This window comes from Strix aluco, chromosome 16 (genome assembly GCF_031877795.1).
Source record: "Strix aluco isolate bStrAlu1 chromosome 16, bStrAlu1.hap1, whole genome shotgun sequence".
Lineage (NCBI taxonomy): Eukaryota > Metazoa > Chordata > Aves > Strigiformes > Strigidae > Strix > Strix aluco.
In genome coordinates this window covers 9,934,386-9,958,186 of record NC_133946.1, presented here as the reverse complement: position 1 = coordinate 9,958,186, position 23,801 = coordinate 9,934,386, and the positions used below count along the sequence as shown (strand labels likewise).

The following is a 23,801-nucleotide window of genomic DNA, read 5'->3' as shown; positions in this document are numbered from 1 at the left end:
TTTAATCCTCACACTGCATTTTCTGATTCTCTTTGTCTAAGCAGATTGAGTTCGAGCACTGTCCCATTTAGCATGGTGGAGCAACACATTTATGATGTTACATACCAGCAAATTGACTGGGTTTTTTTTTTCACTTTTCTTAGCTCAAGACTTTGCCTAGCATCTCTCCTTCATAGGACAGAGAGAAAACAAGAAATAATCTTGTGGTTTTAATTACAATTGTTTTAAACAATGAGACGGGTGGCGTCTGCAGGACCATGGAGTGATCCCAGCACTATCAAAAGTACTGTGCTTAAAGAGCTGGCTTTTTCTAAGAAAGTTTGTTTTGGATCTGACTGAAAAGGAATACAATAAAACACATACAAATTGTCCTCTTCAGCTTCTTTATTGCATGCTGTTCCTCTGTTTTCATACAGAAAAGCGTTCTGCAGGTTAAGGGTTTGATCTTGCAAAGGAGAGAACGTTCCTGGTTTGTCCAGCAATGCATGTACTCATTATAAGAAATATCTCATTAGCTTCAGGGAGGTTATCTGCTAGACCTGAGGTAGTCTGACCAAAGCAAGGAATACAGGTGTTGCAAAAGCTTAAAAATTGTGTTTTCCAATAATCACTGGCCACTGTGTATTGTAAATCCTTGTTTTTATGTTATTTTTCTAAGGAATTAAGTAATTCCTTATGTGCCAATGTCGATGTTTTTGTCCCTCACCAAAACATTTGAGCCACTTGGTCTCTTTTAGATGGACAAAGGGACAGAAGTCTTGAAGATATTAATTTCCTGTGAATTTTGGAAAAATAAATACAAGGAAGGCAACATGCCAGTATGTCTGTAGCGTATGCACAACTGTGTTATCTGAAACCAGCAAATTCACCTGGCATTATGGAATTGTTCACATTATTCCATGAGGAGCTATTCAGAATATGAATACCCCAAACATCAGGGAAATTTTGACTCAGAGTTTATACTTTATTAAACCATGAGACATGAAGCCAGGAGAAACCAAGCTCATAGAAATGTCTTTTTTTTTTTAAAGATGTTTGAAGTCCTTATAGATGTTTTTGATCCTCCTTTAAATTAAATTTCTGATTCTTTTAAAACAACATAATAAAGTTTCTAGCAGAATGGGGGGGGGGGGGTGTCTTGCAATAGTTTAATTATTCAGTCTTCTGGAAAGGTTTACATTTTACTTTCCTGATCACAGTGTAAATATATCAGAAATTAAATAGTCATCACATACGTCAGTCCTGTCTGCAAAAACCTAACAAAAGACTCTTTTCCTTTAACAGAAATAAGTGACTGTCATACAGTAATAGCTTAAAATACATCAGAGATAATGTTTTTAAAGAATAAGAAAGATGTGTTCTAATGACCAGTGATGGCTCTAAAGTATTGCGAGAGCTTGGTTCAAAGCCCCTTGAAATGAATAACAGTCCTTCTGCTGACATTACTAATCTTTGAATTGGGCTCATTAATGTATTGCAGATATTATATCCCTAGCTGCCAAAAAGCTGAAAAAAATAGACTGTAGTCATAAAAATAGACATCAAATACATTCCTCTTCTGAGAATTAATAAAGAAGTGAAGAATTTCTACCACTATTCACTACTGCTTTATTATAGATATTTTCTTACTGTTTTTAAAGGAATTAACAGGGCAAGCAGTTCATCTCATCCAGAACTCTGCCTCCAGCAACGGCCAGTATCAAATGCCGCAGAGACTGGGAAATGTTCAAATTGCTGTAATAGTTTTCACTCTGGCACTGTAAATCAGTCCTTTCCGGGATGTGCTGTGCTGATGGAGAGGAGGAAGGGTGGGAGGGGAAATAGAGATATTCAGGCAAGACTTTCCCATCTTTAGCTTCTCCGTGATTAATTACAGATCGATACTTCATACTCTCCGGCTTTTATAGCTCATTAACATCAAATGGTGTCAAGATATAAATTTGTTATATTGCTTGCCAAGACCTAGGGGATGTCTAGAAGCAGACACCCGTAAATGTTCACTAGGGGATATAAATGAGACACAGTTTAGCTGACCAGTTTGAATCCTAGGTAGAAAAAGAACACTTAGGTTCTCTACCTGTGGATCTCAAAGTACTGTACAGAAATATGTGTGCATGTGGGCATGTGCCTATATATGTAAGAGAAGGAGAGAGGGAGGAGAGAGACAGTGACTGTCGCTTTGGTCCTGTGTGGAGCTGAGAAGAAGCCAGTGATACGGAACCAGGCGCTTATTTTTTTCCAGCCCTTGGGATCATTTTCAGGTTGCCTACCTACCTGAGCACCCCCCGTCCGCCGAGCAAGTGTTATTAAATGTCCTTGTGATGTGAAAATGCAGTGTCAGCTCCCAGCCCTGGCTCTGGGGAGCCCCAGCTCTGCCTCTTTAAGGAACCCAGCGAGTCGTGATGCTGCTGTTTGTATTGCTAAATCCCCAGGAGTCCAGTTAAGAAATGGGCAGCTGTCTCTTTAAGTGTGATTTCCTTCTATTGTATTTGAATCGTGATCAGGAAAAAGGAAATGAAACCAGAGACCCGGGGCTGAGCCACGGAGTAATAATAATAATAGTGATGCTGATCTCCCCCTTCGCCACACATCCACCCGGCTCCAGAGCATGTCCAGAGCTGCCCGGGCTGAGAGCCTGAGCGGAGCCCCGGGAGCTCCGGGCTGAGGCAGCGGTGGCAGCCGAGGCAGCCGCTTCCCACCCGCCGGAGCCGGAGCAGCCGGAGCCGGAGCAGCCGGAGCAGCCGGAGCAGCCGGAGCCGCGGCCGCGGGAGCTGCCCCGCCGGCCGGCGCGCAGGCGGAGCGCGGCGGGGATGGGAGGTCAGAGCCTGCGGGGAGACTTGCGGAGCAGCAGCAGCAGCAGCAGCAGCAGCCCCAGCCCATATATTCTTTTTTTTTTTTTTTCTCTCTCTCTCTCTTTGGTGTTGCAGGAGGAAATCCTGTGAATGTCATTGGGGGGCGGAGGGGGAACTCAGCTGGTGAAAAGGCTTCGAGAGCAGACAGCCTGTGCGGGGGCAGCGGGGGCAGATCCCACCACAGGCACGCTACAAAGGAACAATCCCTGCCAATGTCATCGGCCATCGAGAGGAAAAGCCTCGATCCTTCTGAGTAAGTGGCCTCTTTTTCTTCCCGGCTCCCCCCCCCCCCCCCCTTCTCCCCCGTGAGCCTTCCGATGGACACTCGTCCTCCCTACCGGAGCCACTTGACCGGCTCCGCCGCCACCGGCATTGTGTGCCCGGCAGCGGGGAGGGGGGGGCTCGGCAGCAACCCCCGCCGGTCCTCACCCCCCCCCCCTCCCCTTCCTCCCGCCGCCCCGCCGAGCCGCCCCGGGGGCAGCGGGCACCGAGCACCGGCGGCCGGGCTCCCCCAGGCCCCCCCGCGCCTCCCCCGCTGCGGGCGGCGGCCCCGGCCCCGTGGGGGGCTGGCAGTGGGGTGGGGGTCGATGAGAGCTCCCCAAGTTGTGGGAAAGAGCAGGAGGGAGCAAGCTCCGGGCGCAGAGAGGGGGCATCCCCCCCCCCCCCAGACAACCCCCCCCGCCTCCGGGCAGGGCATTTTCCAGCCCCTCATCCCAGCCAGGGGTGCTGGGAAGGGCTCAGGGAGAGGGAGAGCATCACGCTTTCCAAATCTGAAGGTGTTTTTCATCCGGAGGGAGGCTCTCTGCCCCAGCTTTGATCTGCCCAGCTCGCTGCAGCCGATTATAGAGAAAGGTCAGAGCTGTTATCTGTGGGTGCCCAACTTCCACATTTTCATAATGCAACTTTCAAGAGCTTGTATAAACTGCTTTGGTGGGGGCAGGGTGTTCTGCAAAGGGCATGTAGAAAGACTTGATTGCCGGGATGTAGATGAGAATTGCCCTCCCTGGGTTTCCCACTTGGGAAAGGGACCAGCTCTCGTGTCCCGATCCCGGCTTTCGGGCTGTGCGCCGGGGCTGCCCCGTCCCCCCCGCACACACGGGCACCCCGCTGGCCAGAGGCACGGTGACAGCATAAACCCAGAGTCATTTCAGCCCTGCTCATGGTAATAACTGCAGTTATGCTTGTCTGGAATCATGATAAGGGGGAAGAAAAAAAATAATTATAAAATCTCCATTTTCAGATAACGCTTAAAACATCGCTCTTAGTAAACTTGAGTCATTTGAGGTTTGTTTCCTGTGAGATACTAAAAATGCCATTGCTTGAAGCCTGCAGTGAACACATGGGAACTGTTTCTTTTGGGGACTAAATCAATTCATTGTGTCACTTCTGATGTTTTATATGTTACATTGTCTCTTATTTTATACTGTTTTTTAAGAAACAATAATCCAAGCTCATAGGTATATGATGTCCAGGTTTCAACTACAAAGTTTTAGTAATCTTTATTTATTTACCTACCTTGTGTTCTAGTGACTGAAGTGCTGGCTTAGAAATCTATGGACATCAAAAAGCTAATGTGTAAACCAGGAATTCTGTTCTGTGTAAACATCCGCCAGGCTATTCCGGAGTTTAGGGCTTTCGGAGGAACCTGGCTTGTCATTCCTGAACACCCGAAAGATGAAATATTTTGGGGTACATCTGAAGTTTTGAATAATGGATAATAAAGGATAATAATGTACGTTTCCTTCTGTTGGAAGGCTCTCAGAACTTGTCAGAGCGCAGCCCCCACATGTTAAGAAAGGGAGTATGGGGCCCAAAAGAATAAACTTGGAAAAACGAGGGCCTAATCATATACAGAGCTCCCCATGATTTTAACAAAACCTCATAGGACAGAGAGCTGGTAAGAGAGGGATGTTATGACACAACTTGCAGGGCACAGCAGTTTAAACTCAGAAGAGTGCAAACCAGAACAGAATATAATCAGATAATATCTAAGGGCTCAGCTTGCCTAAATAAAAACTGCAGGATCAGTTCCTCAACAGAGAAGTTCTTGACCGGTGATCGTTTCTCCCTGCTGAACAAAGTAATTTTTGCCCAGAAAACCGCTGACCCAGTAAATAAGCAGTAGTAATATAATTTTTTTCCTGTTGCCTGCTGGAAACTGCGAGCAGCCTGGTCCTTCCCCATCAGTGTACGTCTCCTCTGCCCCCACCAGCCTAAGGGAGGACAGACCAGCAACAGAAACAAAGCGTTGAGGGACTCTGTGCTAGGGGAAGAACCCAATAATATATGAAAAAATTTGGGGCTCCACTCTACCAGATATTGAGCATCTCAATCATCATCCAGTGAAGCATAAATGCGCAAACATACACCTTCCTTGCTGCTAGCCGCAGGTTTAAAATTAAACAAATGCTTAAAGGATTGATCCAATATTATTTTTATTAATTTCCCTGGGGTTTGGATGGGGCCCTCAGTGGCAGCACCAGGTCACTGCAAACTTCGCAGAACTGAGCTCAGGTGCCTTTCTTTTAATTTTTGTTGCTGTTCCTTTTTTTAGCAGAACTTGTAAAATTACACAAAAAGGCAAAGAAGATAATTCCTTAAGAAAGTAGCTTTGAAGAAAATTCTTGCTTTATCCCCAGGTATTACCAGAACCATCCTAGATTTCAGAGCTTTTTAAAAAGGGAAAAAAATAAGGTGCATGAATAGTCAGTGCTAATATCACGGTAAAGACTTGTGCCTCTTTTCACACAGAGATGTGTAAATCCCAAATAATTGTTTGAGCTATGTTGTCATAGACATATCCCAGGGGATTCATGTCCTTAGCTGAAGGAAAAAAAGAAGTCCTGCAGTAACACGAGGTAAAATTCTGGCTCTATTAAGAACAGCAGCAAAACTTAAACCAGTTGGGCAACAGTCTCATCTGTTGTATTTATTCATTTCATGCTGTCCACAGAAATGACATCCTCAGACCTAGTCTTCAAATTTACATTTCCCAATGGAAAGTTGGCTGCACGTAAAATCCCTCAGGTGCCTTTTCTAGTCCTTTAGCCCTTGGTGAGACAAAAACTCCCTTGGCTTCCAGCGGCACTGCAGCCAAAGCTTGCAAGCTCAGGTTTACAGTATGGGCTCATATATTTTTTGGGCTCATGCACAAATGCTTTATGCTATTGCTGGGGTTCTTCAGTAAATTATAGATAAATCCAGGGATTATCTGTGTTGATTAGGTCACTTACAGTTGTTTATAGGTAAATCTTTAAAATCTTGTTGGGAAAAAAAGCTTTTTTTAATGAAAATGAAAGCATTGCTATGTGTTGTGGACAAACCGGGGTTATTTGAAAATGTGAAGAATATAGTAAGAACTTTGTGGTTGTTGGCATCCATCAGTCTGCACAGACATAACCAGTGTTTCAGTGAAATGGTGAATCCAGGCAGCTTTTTGATTGCACTTTTGGAAAAGTGCAGTCTTTAATTATGGAAGAATCATGTTATGGGAAAGGTATTTCTTTTATAAGAACTGCATGGATTGAGACACATGACTGAGCAATTCATGTTCTGCCCGGTAGAAGAAAAATGATGTATCTACACAGACACCAATGTCCTAGTAAAGCAGTAGATGCCTTTACAGTAATGAATACAGATGGATGATGAAGAGATTGTCATGTTTATGCATTATTCTCTGAAGAAAAATTTTTTAAAAATAGCAAATTCTTGGATACTCTTAGTAACTCCTTACATTTTAAGCTGTTCTTTTTTCTTTTTAAAGCAAAAGAAGAGTGAAGTCCTGCTCCCTCTCATGTCAGAAAGGGATAAATCTTATACTCCACTGGGAGAAAAAATGAGGCTGTAATCCCTGTTCTAACTTGACCAATTTTGCGTTCTGTTTTGTTTTTCCTTCTCCTCCTTCTCATGTGGATGCCTTCAGAGTACATTTTCCTTCTCCAATGACTCTTTCATTCCCTCAGGGAGCCAGTGGATGAAGTCCTCCAGATTCCCCCTTCGCTGCTGACATGCGGCGGCTGCCAGCAAAACATCGGGGACCGCTATTTCCTGAAAGCCATCGATCAGTACTGGCACGAAGATTGCCTCAGCTGCGACCTGTGCGGGTGCAGGCTCGGAGAAGTGGGGAGACGGTTGTATTACAAACTGGGCAGAAAGCTCTGCAGAAGGGACTATCTCAGGTACACAACCCACTCATTCTACCCTCGCTCCCCTTCTTTCTACCAGCTTTGCTTAGTTGTTTAATTAGTACGGCTAGTGAGCAAAGATCCGTAAAGAAATCATTTTTCCCTACTCTTAAACATAAAGCCTGGCAGCAGTCACAGTTGTAACACAGCACCAGTTGCAAGCTCAGGTTTACAATATGGGCTCATATATTTTTGGGGTTCATGCACAGATGCTTTATGGTACTGCTGGGGTAAGTTATAGATAAATCCAGAGGTTACCTGTGTTGATTAGGTCACTTAGAGTTGTTTATAGGTTAAATCTTAAAAATCTTGTTGGAAAAAAAAAAGCATTTTTTAACGAAAATTATAGCATTGCTACATGTTGTGGACAAAATAGAATTATTTGAAAATGTGGAGAGTATAGTAAGAACTCCTGGGACTTTGAGGTTGTTGGCATCTATCAGTCTGCACAGATGTAAGCTGGTAGCTCCAGGTGAACTGCACAGAGTCAGCGTGGGATTCTGGCAAGTAGAAATCAGGAAAAGGTGATGAATTTCAGCAAGCTCCCCCCGAGCTGACAGTGAACTGGTTCCTCTGAATGGTTTTCAGTAGTTCTGTGCTTCTCCAAGCATGGCCTTGGAGCTGAAAGGTGTATAAAACCAGGTGCCAAGATCAGCAACTGATGAAAGATCATTTAGTTCTCTCATTTAAGAACACGGTATCCAAGGTAACTGCATTCAATTCATTTTCCTGATGCAGTAATATCAGCTCTATAAGAGATGCTCAATTCCACTAGCCACCAGGGCTGTTCTACCTGCTTGGTGTCTGAAGTCACTGCCTTTAACACACGGATTGATCCCTGTCCTTTTCTGCATCGCTGGTAAAGTTATCTGGGACACTTCAAGTAGAAAGCAGCAATGTGCTGTATGTTTAATGCAAAGCTACAGCCAGTACAGGAAAGTTTGATTGCACTAATTTGGATCCAGTGGATTTTTAGCATTGCTAAGCCTGGTCCTGAATAGACAAGAATTTGCATGTTTTGCTGAATCAGATCCTACAAATACACTTGTTACAGGTGTTTTCATTAACATCTCTCTGCCTATTTGTTTTGCCAAAATTTGTAAGTAGGATTAAATTGAGATTAAAATATTTCACAAAAATTGATAACAAAGGATCTTTACGTTCTTGCTTACAATTAAAGTAGATTGATCTTTGCTGTGCTGGTTGTGTACCATTTCTTCTAATGGATCCCTAGTGTGTCAGGAGATCTCTGGAACAGAATAATGGTATTTGATATTTTTTCAGCTACTTTACTGAAGGCTAATTTACCTGCCAATAAAAACTAAACCAGATTCTCAGTGGAGTTCCTAATTATGGTGTCCCTGAGCTTTACTGATAGGAGTTTTGCTAAGCAGAAACTAAGAGCTGAGTTCTGCTAATGGGACCACTTGTAAATACTCTGCAGACGCAACACTCCAGCAGCGATCCAGTGTTAATTACACTTTCCAAATACTTTTCACCTTAAAATGGAAGCAACAGAAAGAATGGCAATACAGTTAATGTATTTTCTTGCAGTGAAATTCAACGTTTTTACTTATTTAAAAATGCAATATTGTATAATATCTTCTCTCATTAATGAAAAATTTGGCAACCTTTGTGTAACCTCGGTATTACTTTCGTTGGGCAGAAGTAAACACTGACATCTCCTGGTAGAAGGAAGAAATTATGTTTTTCCCTTTACAGATCTCTTAAATTAGTAGGCATCCTTTTTCCAGTTCAGAAGATAATATGAAGCAGGCACAGCACACATAAGAGAAGTGTAGGAGGTGGAAAAACTCTTTCCAACATTAGTATGGAAACTTAGAAGTCAAACTCAATAGGTGTATACATTGCACAAGTAATACGTATCATTTCTCCCCCCTTTAAAAAAGAAAATAGTTCATGCTTATTTATTAATGATTTGACTTACAAACTCTGTAGCCAGTAGACTGCATGAAAGGCTGGTGTTCACACACAGCTGAGTATGTTGTACTGTTCCAGCGGAACGATAGGCATGCTGCGAGAGGAATACATATCTAGTGCATTCATTAGGGGCTTTCTTTTAATAGACAATACCATCATGGTCTCATCAGGGTTCCTCAATGTGGATTAAAGAGCAGTCCATGTCATAAAATTGTTTGGGCTAGCATAGGTATCTAGAAGGTCTTAGCGTGTATCCTTCTGAAACCCAACAGGAGTGACTTCATGGGTATAGAAATGTCTGGGTTTGAAAGAATCTCCAATGTGGAGGCAATAACAAGAGACGGGGGAGCCTTAGGCCATGGTTTGTGTCAGCTCCTTTCTGTAAACTACAATAGCAACAGCTGAAGATAGGCAAAATTTGTCAACGGAAAGGTAATTTCTATAGATCACAGAAGTGGAAGTATTAGCATGGCTATGCTATGATCTGGAGAACCTTTACTCCTCCTGAAGCTACTCAGCAATTCAGGATAAGGTCATTGATCACAGAAGTCAATTATATTGAAAATAGGTGAGAACCTTGGACTTTCTACTTCATTTTTGATATTGCAAAATTTAGAGTTCTGCTCAGCAGCTTTCCATGTGACCTCTATCTAACTTGGCAATACCATGACTAATGAATCAAGGCACTCGTGTTCTTGTTTTGATTTGTTTTTTCCCATCTGCCCAGTAAAGGAACTCCATTTCTCTGCTGTTGTTGTTTCAGGCTCTTTGGCCAAGACGGCCTCTGCGCCTCCTGCGACAAGAGAATCCGGGCTTATGAGATGACCATGCGGGTGAAGGACAAAGTGTATCACCTTGAATGCTTCAAATGTGCTGCCTGCCAGAAACATTTCTGTGTTGGGGACAGATACCTGCTCATCAACTCGGACATAGTATGTGAACAGGACATCTACGAGTGGACTAAGATAAATGGAATGATCTAGCAATGACATGCCTCCTAGTCTATAAAAGACATCTCATGGGCAACACCGATGCATAGCTGCAGTGAGGAGATCATCACTTGAGCTATGAGCTTTGAATAAAATGGGGGGAAAATACCACGGAGTCGGCCCTTTGCAGACAGTGCTACATAGAATCTAAAGTACATATAGGTGAAGAAGGGAGACCGAAGCAATAGTAGATAGACTGACTTCTGTTAACAAAGGCATATGGACAATAACTGACATCAGCCATGTAGGCGAGAGTTGGGAAACAAACACAACGTGATAACAAATTCTCGTAACTGGAAAAACAGTAGGGACTTCTGTAAAGAGATGTTATGGTTTTGTCCCCTGCAGACTAGGATTGTGCAATTGAATTTTTTTTCTGTCTTGTTTTAGTTACTGAGTTTAGACGACAGCTCCTAATGTAGACATGAGGGAGAATACTGGAAGAAAGGGGCCATCATTTACGTGGTCATTCTATACAGCCTTACACTTTGGGTAGGAGAGAAAGTGGGAAGAGGGGGAGGGTTATTTTTGCATGGATTTTTTTTTTCTTTGAGAATGAACAGTGCATCTTCTAGTCCCAAACTCTTCTTTAAAAAAATCCTGCTGAATAGTTGTTTTCAGGCACTGCTGTTTCAAGATGAGATGTTCCACAGATCATTTCTATACAAATATAAATCTAAAGAGTTGTTCAACTATTTTATTAACTTAGATTATATCGATAAAATATTTGTTGTGTGTAGTAAGACTCTGCAGCTTTAATAAAAATAACAGAAGATTTGAGTGTTGTTATTTCATTTTTTTTTGGAGTCGGGCTAGATTTTTTGTTTGAATTATTTATTTTCTTTTTTTGTAGCAGGGTTTCTACACTTTGTCTACGGCTGATGCCTGCTGGATCCACTTAGGGTTGCATTTCAAAGCAGTAATGTGAGAACAATGAGGTCTCAGTAAGCCTTGTAGAGTTCTTCATGCTAATTAGAAATTAGAAGTTCTTCATGATAAGGAGAAATTAGATAGTGTTGTAGGAGAAATTAGATAGTGCTGTGTGACACTGAGTCTCTGGTTTTTATGAGGATGTTTTGAGGCTGGTGGCCCACAGAGAAATACATTTGGCTGTTACTTTGCCACAAAGAGCCTATCTGATCTCAGAAGAGATCATGTAAGATTATGGGTCTCCTAGAAAGGTAGCTCATCCTGATTTTGCTCTGGATTATTGAATCCAGTATAATATCACTAGAGCAAATCAATACTTGCTAATATTTAGAAAGAATTCAGTTCAGAGCCTTTCCTGAAAAGACTGTTGTCACTTGCTTCTTAAGCAAAACGAAGTGTCTGAGCATTGTACTACAAACAAGAGAAGCACACCTGGTCAGGTAAAGGTGGACATTCAGGTATCTCACTCCCACAGAGACCAGTAGTGGGTGTTCAGGCAAGCAGGGAGTGATGTGCGCATGGAGCCTTTCCAGCTTGCAGGAAGGTCCTATGAGCTTTGTATGAGCTTGCCTTCAGACCCCTCTGCTTAACACCGACCCACAGACCCATTCTCCACGGGTTTGCCTAGTCCCCTTTTTTGACTCTTTGGCCTCCATGAAGTCCCAAAGCAACAATTTTCACAGTTTAATTCTATGCTGTGTTTATCTTAAAACCTGTTGCCCATTGGTTGACGACCACATTGTGAGACATAATGAATGGTCATTTCCTGTCACCTTTTTTTCCCACTATTCTTGACTTTAAAGACCTGTGTCATATTCCCTCCAATTTGTTTCTTCTAAGATGAATAGTCTGAGTTCCTTCTTGCATGAAAGCTGTTTCATGCCTCTCATAATCTCTGTTTCTCATCTCTGTATGTTTTCTGGTTCTATGTTATCATTTTGGAGAGTGTCAATATAACTGCATGTTGTTTTCAAACGTACTAAAAAAATAAAAGTTTGTAACACAGTTGAACAAGTCTGACAGTCCACTCAGAAGACATTTGGCATGTCCATTCACCCCATCAGTACTAACTTGTAAGGAATAGTATCTAAGCGTATGGATATCTATTTAATTATTTTCAATAAACTTGTCACCTAAGGGATCTCTCATCCAAGTGGCAGTACTGACCAATGACAACATTTTGCATTTTACAATGGATATTCTGAGAGATCTTTTTCCTTTTCTTGCTTTTGTTGTCACGACTAACATTGGGGACAAAATCTTTAAATCTTATTACCAGTGAAATTGGAAACTATACATAATGAGATCATGCTTGAAAAGTACAGTTTGAGGACTCTGTGATACAGCTATTCTCAGTGATATGCTGACCTCTGGAGGCCACAGGCAGCTGGTTGTAATTATAATTCTTAGCCTAAAATGTACCCTTGCCAGCACAGGCAAGAAAGCTATGTACTCAAGGAAAATACAGCTATCATCTCTCTTCACCCTCAGTGGCTCCTTGCAAATATTTGGCCCAGCTAGAAACGAAGTCTCAATACCCCTGTTAGCTTACCCAGCTCGGTGGACGTGCCCGGGATGCTAACACAGGGTGAAGGTGCACAGTAGTTCTCCAGGTCAGTGCATGGGAGCACACACACAGTGAGGTGTGTGTCACCAGACAAGGTAGTACCAAAGGCTTTGTGGCAGATGCCTTTAAAGCTTTCCAGGTCATCGTGCCCTGCCATGCCATCGTGATGTCCCTCCCAGAGTCGCTCTTCTTTCCCTGAAAAAATATACCTGGATAGCACTATTGCATGATCAGGGCAGAGGAGTGCTTACAGCTTCATGAACATCTACTAGTTCAGGGCCAGAAAATTTTGCAGATGATGGCAATCAGCTATAAATTACACTAAATATACACTAATGATGGAGATGAACATGTATCATATGCTGGGAAGATTGGGACTCCGCTCCATCCTACGTTGCTGAAGCCCCCATGTTTCAGTGTTTTCTGAATGAAGCCCACATGTTTCAGATCACAGGTAGCCATCTGCTGATAGTCTGACTGTGTGAGGGGCAGTGGGATATAAAATGAGCTTCCCTTTGACAAAGTAAACCATGAGTTTGACTTTTCAGAATTGCTATGAAGAGGTTTTGAGCTGCATCCTGATCTCATACAGCATGATGGTGTGACTGACTCTAACTGCACTCGCAGAGTTACACCAGCATAACGATAGCAGGGATGTGGTCAGAATCAACAGATATCATTACAGGTAAGAGTTTTCACACTTGTTCCCTAAACCCTTTCCAGTGTAATTTTTAAGCTGACTCAGGCATGCTGCAGAGCTGATTTCCACAATTCCACCTCACAGAGAGGTTTGACTGAAAATTTAGTTAAGGGGCCTCGTTAACATCTATGTTGAGATTATGTAAGAGTGTCAATAGTTCAGGGAGGCTTTGTGGTTTTGCACTAATGAGAGCAAGATCCATGTTTTGTTCTTACCTCAGAAAGCATTTCCCGTGTGACTTTTGGTAAGGTAGTTAAATATTCTGCTTCTCAGTTGCCCGCCTGTAAAATGGAGATATTATCACTTATTCTGTAAAACATAATTTAAAACTTTCTAGTGGAGATACACTCATTATTTTGTGTAAAGTGTCATTTACACATGAAAATACATTTTAAAAGCTAAATGAATGTATATGTAAAAGAGGATGCTGCAGGGTCCACAGTGGACATTCTTATTTTGTTATAAGATCACCTGTTTTATCTAGTCTATGTAACTTCAGAAAGGGCTTAAACTGAACTGGAAAATGACAACTTGTGCCAGAGCCTCCACCTGAGCAGTAGTTTTACTCTTCCTCAATAATTACACCAATCTGTTAGTGGACTTTTCCCTGCCAGATTCCTAACTCTTGCTTTCTGGATCCAGGAGGAGAGAGAACAGATTTCTCTTGGAATTAGTGTAACCAACTGTCCTCATCTCAGGAACGTAAATTTCAGGAAAGAATGTAATGATTCTTTCCTGAAATCCAAGAAAATAAAATGGTCCAAAAATGATGGCAAAAATAAAAGCAAAGTGATTTAAAAGCAAAAAGCACGATAATCTGAACATGACTTCATCAGCTGATATTCAAATACATTGTCCTTTACATATTTTCAATATCAGCTGTATTTTAAAAGGCATATCATCCTTCAAGATTTCCCTTCTTTGTCCCCATTATTCAATGTCATGGTAGGAAGATGAGAGCATTACCATTGATATCACTTTTTTAATTCCATGCCCTTGAATAAGGGCAATAAGAATCCCACATAATAGAGTTTTCAGCGGAGAGAGTAAATGAGAATCGGTTGTTAATTCAATACAGGATACAGAAGCTGTCTCTCCCATCTCTTTTTCTCAAGGTAATACTGTGCCTCCAATTGTCATTATACCCAAGAATCAAATTATTTGAATTCTGGACACATCAGCACAAAACCGAAGACTCCCTGCCAATTTCGTAGCCTGCTTGGAAGAGAACATCAGAGAGCATCACTCATTTATACGACCGCCAGCCTGAGACTGTAAATTCAGAAAACAAGAAGGCCTCAGGTGCTGCACTTTAACATTTCTTTCTGCTCCTGATTCAACCTCCCTTACCACCCCCATCACATACAAGGTAACATTTTATCTCTGAAAAGCAAAGCTTTCAAGCATCTGCCAGGGCGAGCATAGACTCTGTATGGCCTGAACGTGAATTGAAAATGAGACTATTAAGTATATTAATTGATAACAGTCACTTGTGACTTTGAAGGACATTCATGACACTTGGAAAAATAATCTATAAAGATTGTTGTTGCTCTAAAAAGACAGTGCGGCATCAGCTTATTTCACTTCCAGCAGGTTCATCACTTTTATAGAGCATACTGCACTGCAGGCAAAGGGAATTTTAATGGACACTGGAAAAAAATTATCTAGTCTGCTGTCCCACGACAAAAAGAAACCATACAGAGACATAGAACAGAGAGATTGAGACACGATATCAAAAAACATTTAGGGAACTATAATTAAATTAAGATTCGGAAATCTGTCAAGGAGATGAAGATTAAACTGGCAGAAAGTTGAACCTTGCTTGAAGCAACTTGTTCCCTCCTGCTGCAAGTTGTTTTGTACCAGGCTAATGAGAAGGCACATCCTTGAAAGGTTCCTAATAAAACAGCAGATCTCTGATGGTTAATTAATAAACATATTTTGCAGGAGTATACCATGTCCCATTTAACGCTCTCCAAGTACCTTGCAAGCATTAATGCATTACTCTTTCCCTTTTTAAGCTACAAGACCCGCTCCACAGGTGGGGAAACTAAGGCACAAGATGAACACAACCTGCTTAAAAATCACCCAGTAACTCAGCCAAACTTCTACAAGAGCACAAGTTAGATCTCTCGGCTTGAGACCATTCAACCATGGACCATTTTGCAACAGCTGATGAAGCAGGTGCGGGTACCACATAGCCCGCCCTGTCCGACAGTGGGGATCTCAAATACCCCATGGGGATCTCAAATACCCCATGGATGTCGGAGATCAGTCTCAAATAGAATTTTACATAGATACTTTCTATGAAGTATGCCTGACAGTGATACACATCCCTTCCTGAATGACAGACAGTCTGGTATATAAAGCTCAGCCATGTTTGCAGAATTAGGAGTTAACAGTCTGTGGGGACATTTGGGCATGGGTGGTAAAACCCCATGAACTTCTGCCAAAATAAAGGCATTTGATGACACCTATGGCTTATTCTTCAAGTACAGAGAGCACCTCACCATTTCACTCTCTGTAGCAATACCCGAGCAATGCTTGAAGCACCCTTATCTGTGTTCTTCGACAACAGCAAAGGTATGATCAAAAAGCTCCCGCTAAACTGTTTCTCTATTTAAAATTTAGTTTTTGAATATTTAATTACTTTGGGGGTGAAAACCAGATCATTTATGGAAAACCCATTTCAGATTTTCAGGGAAGAGATTTTTCTTTTTTTAATGAAAAAGTTGAATACAGTTTTTGCTGAATGCTTCCTGATCATCTCTGCTTTCTCTCTCGTTGGCATATTCTTGTTACATTTGTAGATTGGCATAACGCAGAGAAGCCTGTAACCAAGGGGGAATGGACTGCATGAAGTTTGTTTTCTGTGGAGGTGCTGGAATGGGAGGGGGCAACAAGGAGTGTTGTAACAGGAGTGACTGGAGTGGTGGAAAGTAGCTGTTTCTCTGCAGCGTTGAGAGAGGAATAACCTTTTAAAGGCATGACCCAAGAGAACTAACTCCTTCTGTAGTTCAGTAGCTGTGTGTCAGCTATCTTTCACACAATTCCTGAGATGTTTCCGCTTCAGAGCTGTATCTTGGGTTGGTTGGTAAAAGTTTGCACTAAGAAGGCTGTGAAAGAGGACTGAAAAGCAAGGCAGACTTTTGTTTTCTTGCTTTGGTTAATCATTGCAGTGCACTGTCTAAAAGACAAAAAGTAAAAGCCTTTCTCTTGCATGAAAGCTACCACAAATGTTTGCCAGGCTACTCACGGCAAAAAGAGATCCAGAAGCAGTGGTGCCACAGAGCAGCATCGGAGATACAAGCAAGGAGGCAAAAGCCCCTGGATATAATGGTAGAGTTTAGAAGAGTTTATTTGTAACCGACTGATGATCCTCATAATAGTGAAATACTCTGTAATGACTCCTACTCTCTGTGTGTAGCTTCCACAACATAAGATGTCAGTGACAAGAGGTATTTTTCCTTTCTGTGGCAGTAGACTTGGATGCTTGTTAGTACAGGGAGTAGCTTTTCAACCATGACAGCTGAGCCCTTGACTTTAACCTCCAGTCTTCTGAGTTTTTTAGACCCCTGATTCTGGGCTGGTATTAGGGGTTTGGTTTTCTCCTCAGATATGTGTCTTGCATTCATATCAGACAACTCTACCAATGTATTTCACAACTGCTGTGAACTGGTTTTGAAATACAGGTGAATTACTTATTTACATTTATTTTAAAGAGACAATCACAATAAAACTGGAATTCTTCTTCAATAAGACACATAGTCTTTAGTCTGACAATATCCCGAAGCATCTTGACAGCTACCCAAAACAGTGCTTCGATATCATGTTGATATCTCATTAAAAAGATCTAAGATCTGTAATCATCAACCTAAGGATACTTTGCAACACTGGGAAATTCTCAGTCGGCTAGTAAGACAGCGCTCCGTCACAACGTGGTTATGGTTTTTTTGCAGTCAGCAGGTGCCAGTGAGCACTGAACGAGCTGTGGTGCAGTTGCCCCGGAATTCTTGGAGCTGGACCAGCAGCAAGTTTGACCCAACATGCACGAGAAGCGTGTTGTTCAGCTGATAAGGAAACTGAGAACGTGCATCAGCAAATACAGTTTGTTTATCCTGTAATAACTGGTTTTGAGTAGTACAAGCAAAAAGAAGCCAGGTCTGCACTAGACAGATAAGAGCTCTGACCAAAAGGACGACCAAAGGTCGCACCAGGCCTCCTGGAAACTTCAAAAGAGAAGCCTTCGGTGGGAATGGATGACTAAGGGAATTGCAAAGGGCTTCTGGAGTCTTTTATCTTTGTGCTACCTCTTCAATTCCAGCTCAACACTTCAGTCATTTATTGTCGGCATCGTCTGATGAATGTACGCTGGGTTCAGCCTTGTTCCTACTGCACAGGTGTCTGTAGCCAAAAAACCCCACTGCTGTGGCTGCGGCTAACTGGCCACCTCGTTAACAATCTCAGCTAACAACCTAAAGAAAGCGTGTGGAGCTGAGAAGTGAGCTGCTATCTGGTTCATACAGATGGGGTTTTTTAGGCCAGGAAAGACTCAATAGCAGCAGAATTTTCTCTAGGGGTGCCTTACTATTCTCCATGTTCCTTGGGTAAAGAAAGACCTTCTGAGCTCCCATGCAAAACAACCAGGGTCCCAGCACTTTCCACGAGATCATTAAATATTCCTCCAATCCTTGCTTTCAGCGGGGTCTTTCACACATCCCTGAGGCTGTGAATCATGTCATTGCATCATGAATCACACTCAGTGAAAACGCCCTAAGTGCATGAAATGATAAATATGCCTGAGGCTTTATTACTGCCTTTTTTGACCAAGTTAAGTTTGAAATCAGCAATCTTGTTCTCCTGCAAATTTTGTCAGTGCTATTCTGTCAGTATTAATCCAGCACGCATGAGTGTATATGTGAAAAACCTGCAGGCAGGTACTAGCATTGCTGGCCTGTGGTGAAGGCACCATGATCCAGTGCACTGAGTTTCTCTTCTACACTATCTGCTTAATCTAATGTGTTAGCTGTTGGAGGCAAGAATCATGCCTTTCTATGCTATTCACACTCTGTAAAGTAAGTAAACTTTATTTCTGATACTTTCACAGGTTAATGTTTGCATTTGTAGCAGTATCTTATATTTGATTTATGTGAGAGAGATGCTATGAAAGGAAAAACCAACTCTGAGCTAAGCAACCCTGGGAAAGAATAAAACTTGATTACGCCAGTTTGTGTCAGCACGGAATCTTTCATCTGGAGAACAAAGCCCAGTCTATCAAAATTACTCTCTAAGTGGGATTCCAAACTCTGCAAACATACATAAATATTTTAGACCCATTTCAGAGCTAAGAATCTAAGACAAAAATTCGCTAATAAAAAAAGACAAGCCTGAAGTCACAGAGCATCTTGACTCAGAGAGGGGAGGACCAGAGGTGGCTTTTTGACAACCTTAGGCAACCGATGTAGACAAGAGCACCCATGTAGGGTTGTCTGATAATTCCAGACAGACGGGACACAGTTATATTGGCACAGTGCTCCTTCCCCAGCATTAGGACCCTCAGGGGTCAGAGGCACGAGGGCGCAAGGTTGAAATTCAGCTTGCAACTTTCCATGCTAAGGGACCTGCCTGGCTTACTGCACATGGCATATCTTGTAAGGTGCGGAAGGGTGAAAGCTGGGAGTAGACTCCAACTACAGTTGCTTCAAGTCTTTCACTGTAACCACTAGATAAAGTCCATTGCTTGAATTCTTGGTGATTCCTTTGGCTGCATTTGACCTTGAAGCTGTCAAGGCTAATTTGCCATCATGTGAGAGAGATTCAGGAGGGGCGTTGTTGTTGGCTGTGTCTACTTAGCAATAATGAGGGATTTTTTTTAAAATCGCCATTTCATTCTGTCAGAAGGCAGCCTGAAGCAGTGCTCTGACAGATATCCCATTTGTTATGAAAACGTCCGATAAGCTGCTATGTAATATTTAGTTTATTCACGTACACATTTCACTGAAGTTCTGGCTCTGATCCCTTCAGCTACCTCCCTGTCATCTTTGAAATCTCATCTGAGATTCACTCCTGTGAAGCCTGGAAAAGTGATTTGGTTATCAGTTCATATGTAAATCCCCCACCTTTCAGAGAACTGCTGAACCATCTTTATGTTTATGTGATTTACTCGAGTCACTCCATGATCACACAGCTCCCATTTTTAATTTTATTACCTTACTTCTTCCGCACTCTTTATTACAGCCACTCATTGTGTTCTGGTTAATTTTAGATGACGAGATTTCCAAGCAAAGGTCATTGCCTGGCTGTTCCTTTGAAGCCCTGACCTTACTGCATCTTTGCTACAGTAAAGAACAAACCCAAGGATAATAGTACAGTAACAATACACATTTCCTGGACCTCAGCTTCTTTCTGACTACCAATTCCCCAAGCTGTCTACTCCCCTCAAAGTCTCAGTTTTGCCCATGTTTTATTGTATGTTTAGAGCACTAAGAAGCTGATCTGTGAAATGTAGACCATCCCCTGGCCAAAAATCCTAATGCATTAGGTGAATTTCAAGAGACACTCAGCACCCAGTGGTAAAGATCCCTAGTGTGTCATTTCATTAGATTTTCAGTAAGTAAAAATAAATGAAGGATGCTAAAAGCTTCCATCTTTCAAAGATTAAACATGGAATGCACGAAGCAATCTGAGAAATTTTCAGCCTGAGGAACACCTCTGATATATTTAGCCATTTGGGCTCCAAGACTGGTGATAATGAAAGCAAAACTCGGCTCTGTTGTTAAAGTGGAAAAGAACCTTTATGTCCAGCCTGAGCTGGAAAAACGCCATGATAACTTACCTGTGTCCACAGTTTGTGCAGCTGTCCATTTTTTGATGGAGAATGCAAAGCCCGCTGTGGGTAAAACATTTAAATGCTACAATTTTAAGTGGTTTTATGCTTGCTTTTGGTTTGGGGGGTTTTGTTTGTTTTTTGCAAAATATTTGTTCAGCTTCAGGAACTGATATTTCTCTTTTACTATGTGTTCTTTGCAATTGTTAGGATGTCCATTAGGAAAGCAAAATGACAGCCTAACCAGTGTGGCTAATTAAATTTTACAACTAACTCCTACAGAGCTGTAGGCCACTCCACCTCCATCTTCGCCGCTGCCTAAGTCCCCGAGTAACACCGGTTCTGGGTACATTTACCCATGCTGCTGGAAAGACTGCCCGTTAACTCTCCAAAAAGAAACAAAGATCTAGAAACCCTGAGAGTTGTGGATGTGGAGCTGCCCTCACCCACTGGCTGCGCGGTTAGCGATGGTGGAAATTTGATTGCGACCCCACTTTCCAGACAGTTTAAGGTAATACACTTCTTTTGGAAGGGCAGTAGGTAAGAGTGAGTACCGAATTACTACAGTTCAGCCCAGCAGCAGTACTTTGCAGAACTGTAGTAACATCATTCTGTGCAAATATGTGCCCACCTTCAACATATGCACGTGTCAGTTACTGTCCAAACCCACGGTCTCATGGCAAAGTTTTTTTCTAATTTCCCATCTTCTTTTTTCTCATTTTTCTACTTTTTAATTTTTCTCATTTTCTAATTTTTTTCCTAATTTCTCATCTTTCCATGCACTGTTGCAGATCTTGAGAAATCATTCAGCTGATTTCTGACCCAACCCTGTGGTTTGGCACATACTTTCCATGATGATTCCCCATTCTTTAATCCCTTAATTTCCTTGGTGTTGTGAAGATTTGGAGGCATTTACGCTTGTTGGCCATTTTGTGCAAGTATAGTTAAAAATTTAACAGCAGTGCTGAACTTCTGAAAGGTGAAGTTACAAATTTCCCCTTTTTTGAATGAAGATGATCATTGCGAGATGTGATTACCAAATCTGATAACTTTGTAAATCGTTACACTTTTTCTGCTTCCTCAGCAAAATCATGAAGACACCTTTCTAAGTCTTTTTGTATTTATTTCTGTTACAGTTTCTACTTTGTTCTCAAATCTTGATTATTTGGCTTCCTTTTCACCCACTGAATTATTTTATTTCAAAAATTCCGGAAGTGTTTCAATTGTTCATGCTTTATGTTAGGCATAAAGTATAACATATACAGGAAGCACATGACATATGAATACATTTTAGTCTGTCTGCTCTTGGCTTTGTAATTTTTTTCAGTCTGTATGCTGTTTCATATTGCTCTGACAGACAAATGTTATTTAATGCTGTGAGCTGTCATTCAGAATGCAAAGGAAAATTCAAACCATGACATGGCATTATACCAATAATAGAGGGCTTTAAACACGAAAATAGGAGCAAGCAGCGAATGAGAAAGGAAGGTAAAGAAGTAATTGGAGAAAGAAAGAAACACAGAGTGTACTTTGTATAATTTTACGAAATATCTAACTTGGCTGTTTGAGGGATGAAATCCTCCCGAAAATACACACGCATTACATGGAAGGTAACAGCTCATGTCAATTTACATGGAATTACATCAAATCAGATGGAGCACAATAGGATCAGAGGAAGATGGATTCCATTGAAACAACATGAAAGACTTCAAGTACGTTTTCAAAATTAAAATAGAAAGTGTCACAAAGGAAAAGAAGTCCCCTCATGACAATGTTAGAAAATTAAACAGATTTTCATTATTTGCAAAAAAATGTAACAACTGACAGCTGACAACCAGTGCAAGCCTTAGAATTATGCAAGTACCAGAAGCATTACTACACAGGCTTTGGATCTGTCTTTTGGCAAAACCTGACAAAAATAAAAAATTATGTAGCTTCTCTTAGCTCTGCATTGTTAGATTCTCACAAAACCAAGAACAAACACAAATACAAGTATTAGCATTTTAGTAAAAATTTAAATATACTTTTACGATTGTATTTCCTTCTCTGCAGGGAACTTCACAATTATACAAATTATAAAGGACAAAAATCTCCCCAACAGCTAGCAAAAATGCAGTCATATAACCACTAGCTTGTTCCTTTTCAGTTCTTATTTGAGTGATGTTGCTAGGACAATGAACTGTTTCAGTAACATGCTACTGGTATCTGAAAAAGAAGAGAGAAAAAAGGATTACTAGTGTAAAATCATGCTGTAGAAACAATTCCTTCTTTCAAATAAGAATATTTAACTCACTAGAAGGACATAAAAAGAGTCACTTCTATTTTTTTCCGCAGCTGTCACATATCGTCTGATTTTTCCTGTATAAAATGTGATCTATTTAATTTTATCTGTCTCAAGAGGATGCTTAATTCACCGTTTGTCAAATGCTTTGGGATTCTTAGTTTTACAGGACAATCACATTATAAATTAATTATTTTTGTGACTATACTATCTAATAGTTACTTTTGCTGAGCAAACATTTTGCTTGTTGAAATGTTTCACCTGCAACATCTCAGGTCTGGCACGCTTTCACTCAACTCGAGATTTTTGCAGGCTAGCTGATGGCTGGGGGCTGCTGGCTCTATGGTTTGTGGCTCAGGAAAGGATGTGGCCATGGCTTTGGGTTCCAGAGGTTTCAGCAGCGACAACGCTTGGCAATGCAGCCGTGTCTGAGACACTGGGCTTCTTCACACAGACCTGGCAGCTTGGCAGCTCAAGACCTCAGGTTTGCAAAAATTTATGGATTCTTATTTCAAAACCAGGACTCAGAATCCCCCTTGAAGGCCTTAGAGGAAATCCGTTCTAGGGAGTGTTCTGGAAAGGATGTTTTTCTGAAATGAATTAAAATGAAAATGCACTTTCTCTGAAAACATATTTCTTTTCAATAAAACGTGGAAGAAACTTTAAAAAAAATCAGGTTTTTCATATACCCTTAAGATGCAACACATTTTTTTGTTTTAATGATATTCATCTCAGTAAGATTATTTTCCCATCTATGTGTACCATTACCTTTTTAATTTCAGTTCTAGCGGATTCTAATCATCCCTTAGAATCAGCCTGTAGACCTGGTTATATAAGCAGGTTTGTATTTGTCAGTGCTATTCTAACATTAATTCTTATCCCTTTGGTAAACCAGAAACTAGAGCAATTGCAAGGCATCTGATGTTGGAAGTAGTCGGTCCCCTCATCTTAGGGATGTCCATGGTCTGATCCTACTGGCACGTACCCACATGAAGATTTGGTGGTTCAAGTACTTCAGCCGAACACAAATTATTTTTCTGTTTCAGGAAGGCAAGTTAAGAAGCTTGATCTCTTAATATTCCTTGAAAGCAAAGCATAGCTTCGTGTGCATGTCTAAGTCCCAGACTGCCTGAAATGTTGACGAGATGGGCTCCAGCCAGTTGCCTGACCACATGAGCGAGACGCGATCTGGGAGGCTTGAGGGTAAGGGGGCCACTTGCCCAGGGCTGGCAGGTGGCCACAGGCCGGCGAGGCCTGCGCTGGAGCGGAGCAGAGGCCGCAGGCCCGGCGGCCCGCACTCCCCAAGGTGTGGGGGCAGCTCTCCCGGCACCGGGCCTCCCCCCCTCATGGCCTCCGTCTGAGACAAGCGTCCCTATGGGACACCCTGAACCGCCGCGACATCACGGGGGCTCGCAGACGGCCGCCTGCCCCGGGACTCCGGCGGGGGCAGCGTACGGGACGCGGCCCCGCTCCTCCTCCAAGGCCCGGCCCGGCCCCCGCGGGCGGAGCGCTGAGGCGGGGTGAGTGGCCA

At 42.0% G+C, this 23,801-nt stretch overlaps 1 protein-coding gene and 2 long non-coding RNA genes across 5 annotated transcripts; 2 read left to right on the top strand and 1 right to left on the bottom strand.

Annotated features, from left to right (window-relative positions):
- The first annotated feature begins 2,509 nt into the window (after positions 1 to 2,509).
- LMO2 (LIM domain only 2) lies at positions 2,510 to 10,741 on the top strand. The gene is made up of 4 exons (XM_074842290.1): positions 2,510 to 2,817; positions 2,928 to 3,105; positions 6,815 to 7,030; positions 9,741 to 10,741. Exons 1-4 carry the CDS (start codon positions 2,811 to 2,813, stop codon positions 9,958 to 9,960), a joined length of 621 nt encoding a protein of 206 aa, XP_074698391.1. The 5' UTR covers positions 2,510 to 2,810; the 3' UTR covers positions 9,961 to 10,741.
- A 5,214-nt stretch (positions 10,742 to 15,955) lies between these two features.
- On the top strand, positions 15,956 to 21,506 carry LOC141930870 (uncharacterized). Its single transcript, XR_012625421.1, has 2 exons — positions 15,956 to 18,238; positions 20,272 to 21,506. It is a non-coding gene; the product is annotated as an uncharacterized LOC141930870 (long non-coding RNA).
- Positions 21,092 to 23,792, bottom strand: LOC141930869 (uncharacterized). 3 transcript variants are annotated; one of them, XR_012625420.1, is made up of 3 exons: positions 23,039 to 23,792; positions 22,493 to 22,860; positions 21,092 to 22,194 (listed from the first exon to the last, which is right to left on the bottom strand). It is a non-coding gene; the product is annotated as an uncharacterized LOC141930869 (long non-coding RNA). The 3 variants fall into 3 exon arrangements; XR_012625418.1 differs by having other exon boundaries at positions 23,256 to 23,792; XR_012625419.1 differs by having other exon boundaries at positions 22,532 to 22,860; positions 23,256 to 23,792.
- Between the last annotated feature and the right edge of the window lie 9 nt (positions 23,793 to 23,801).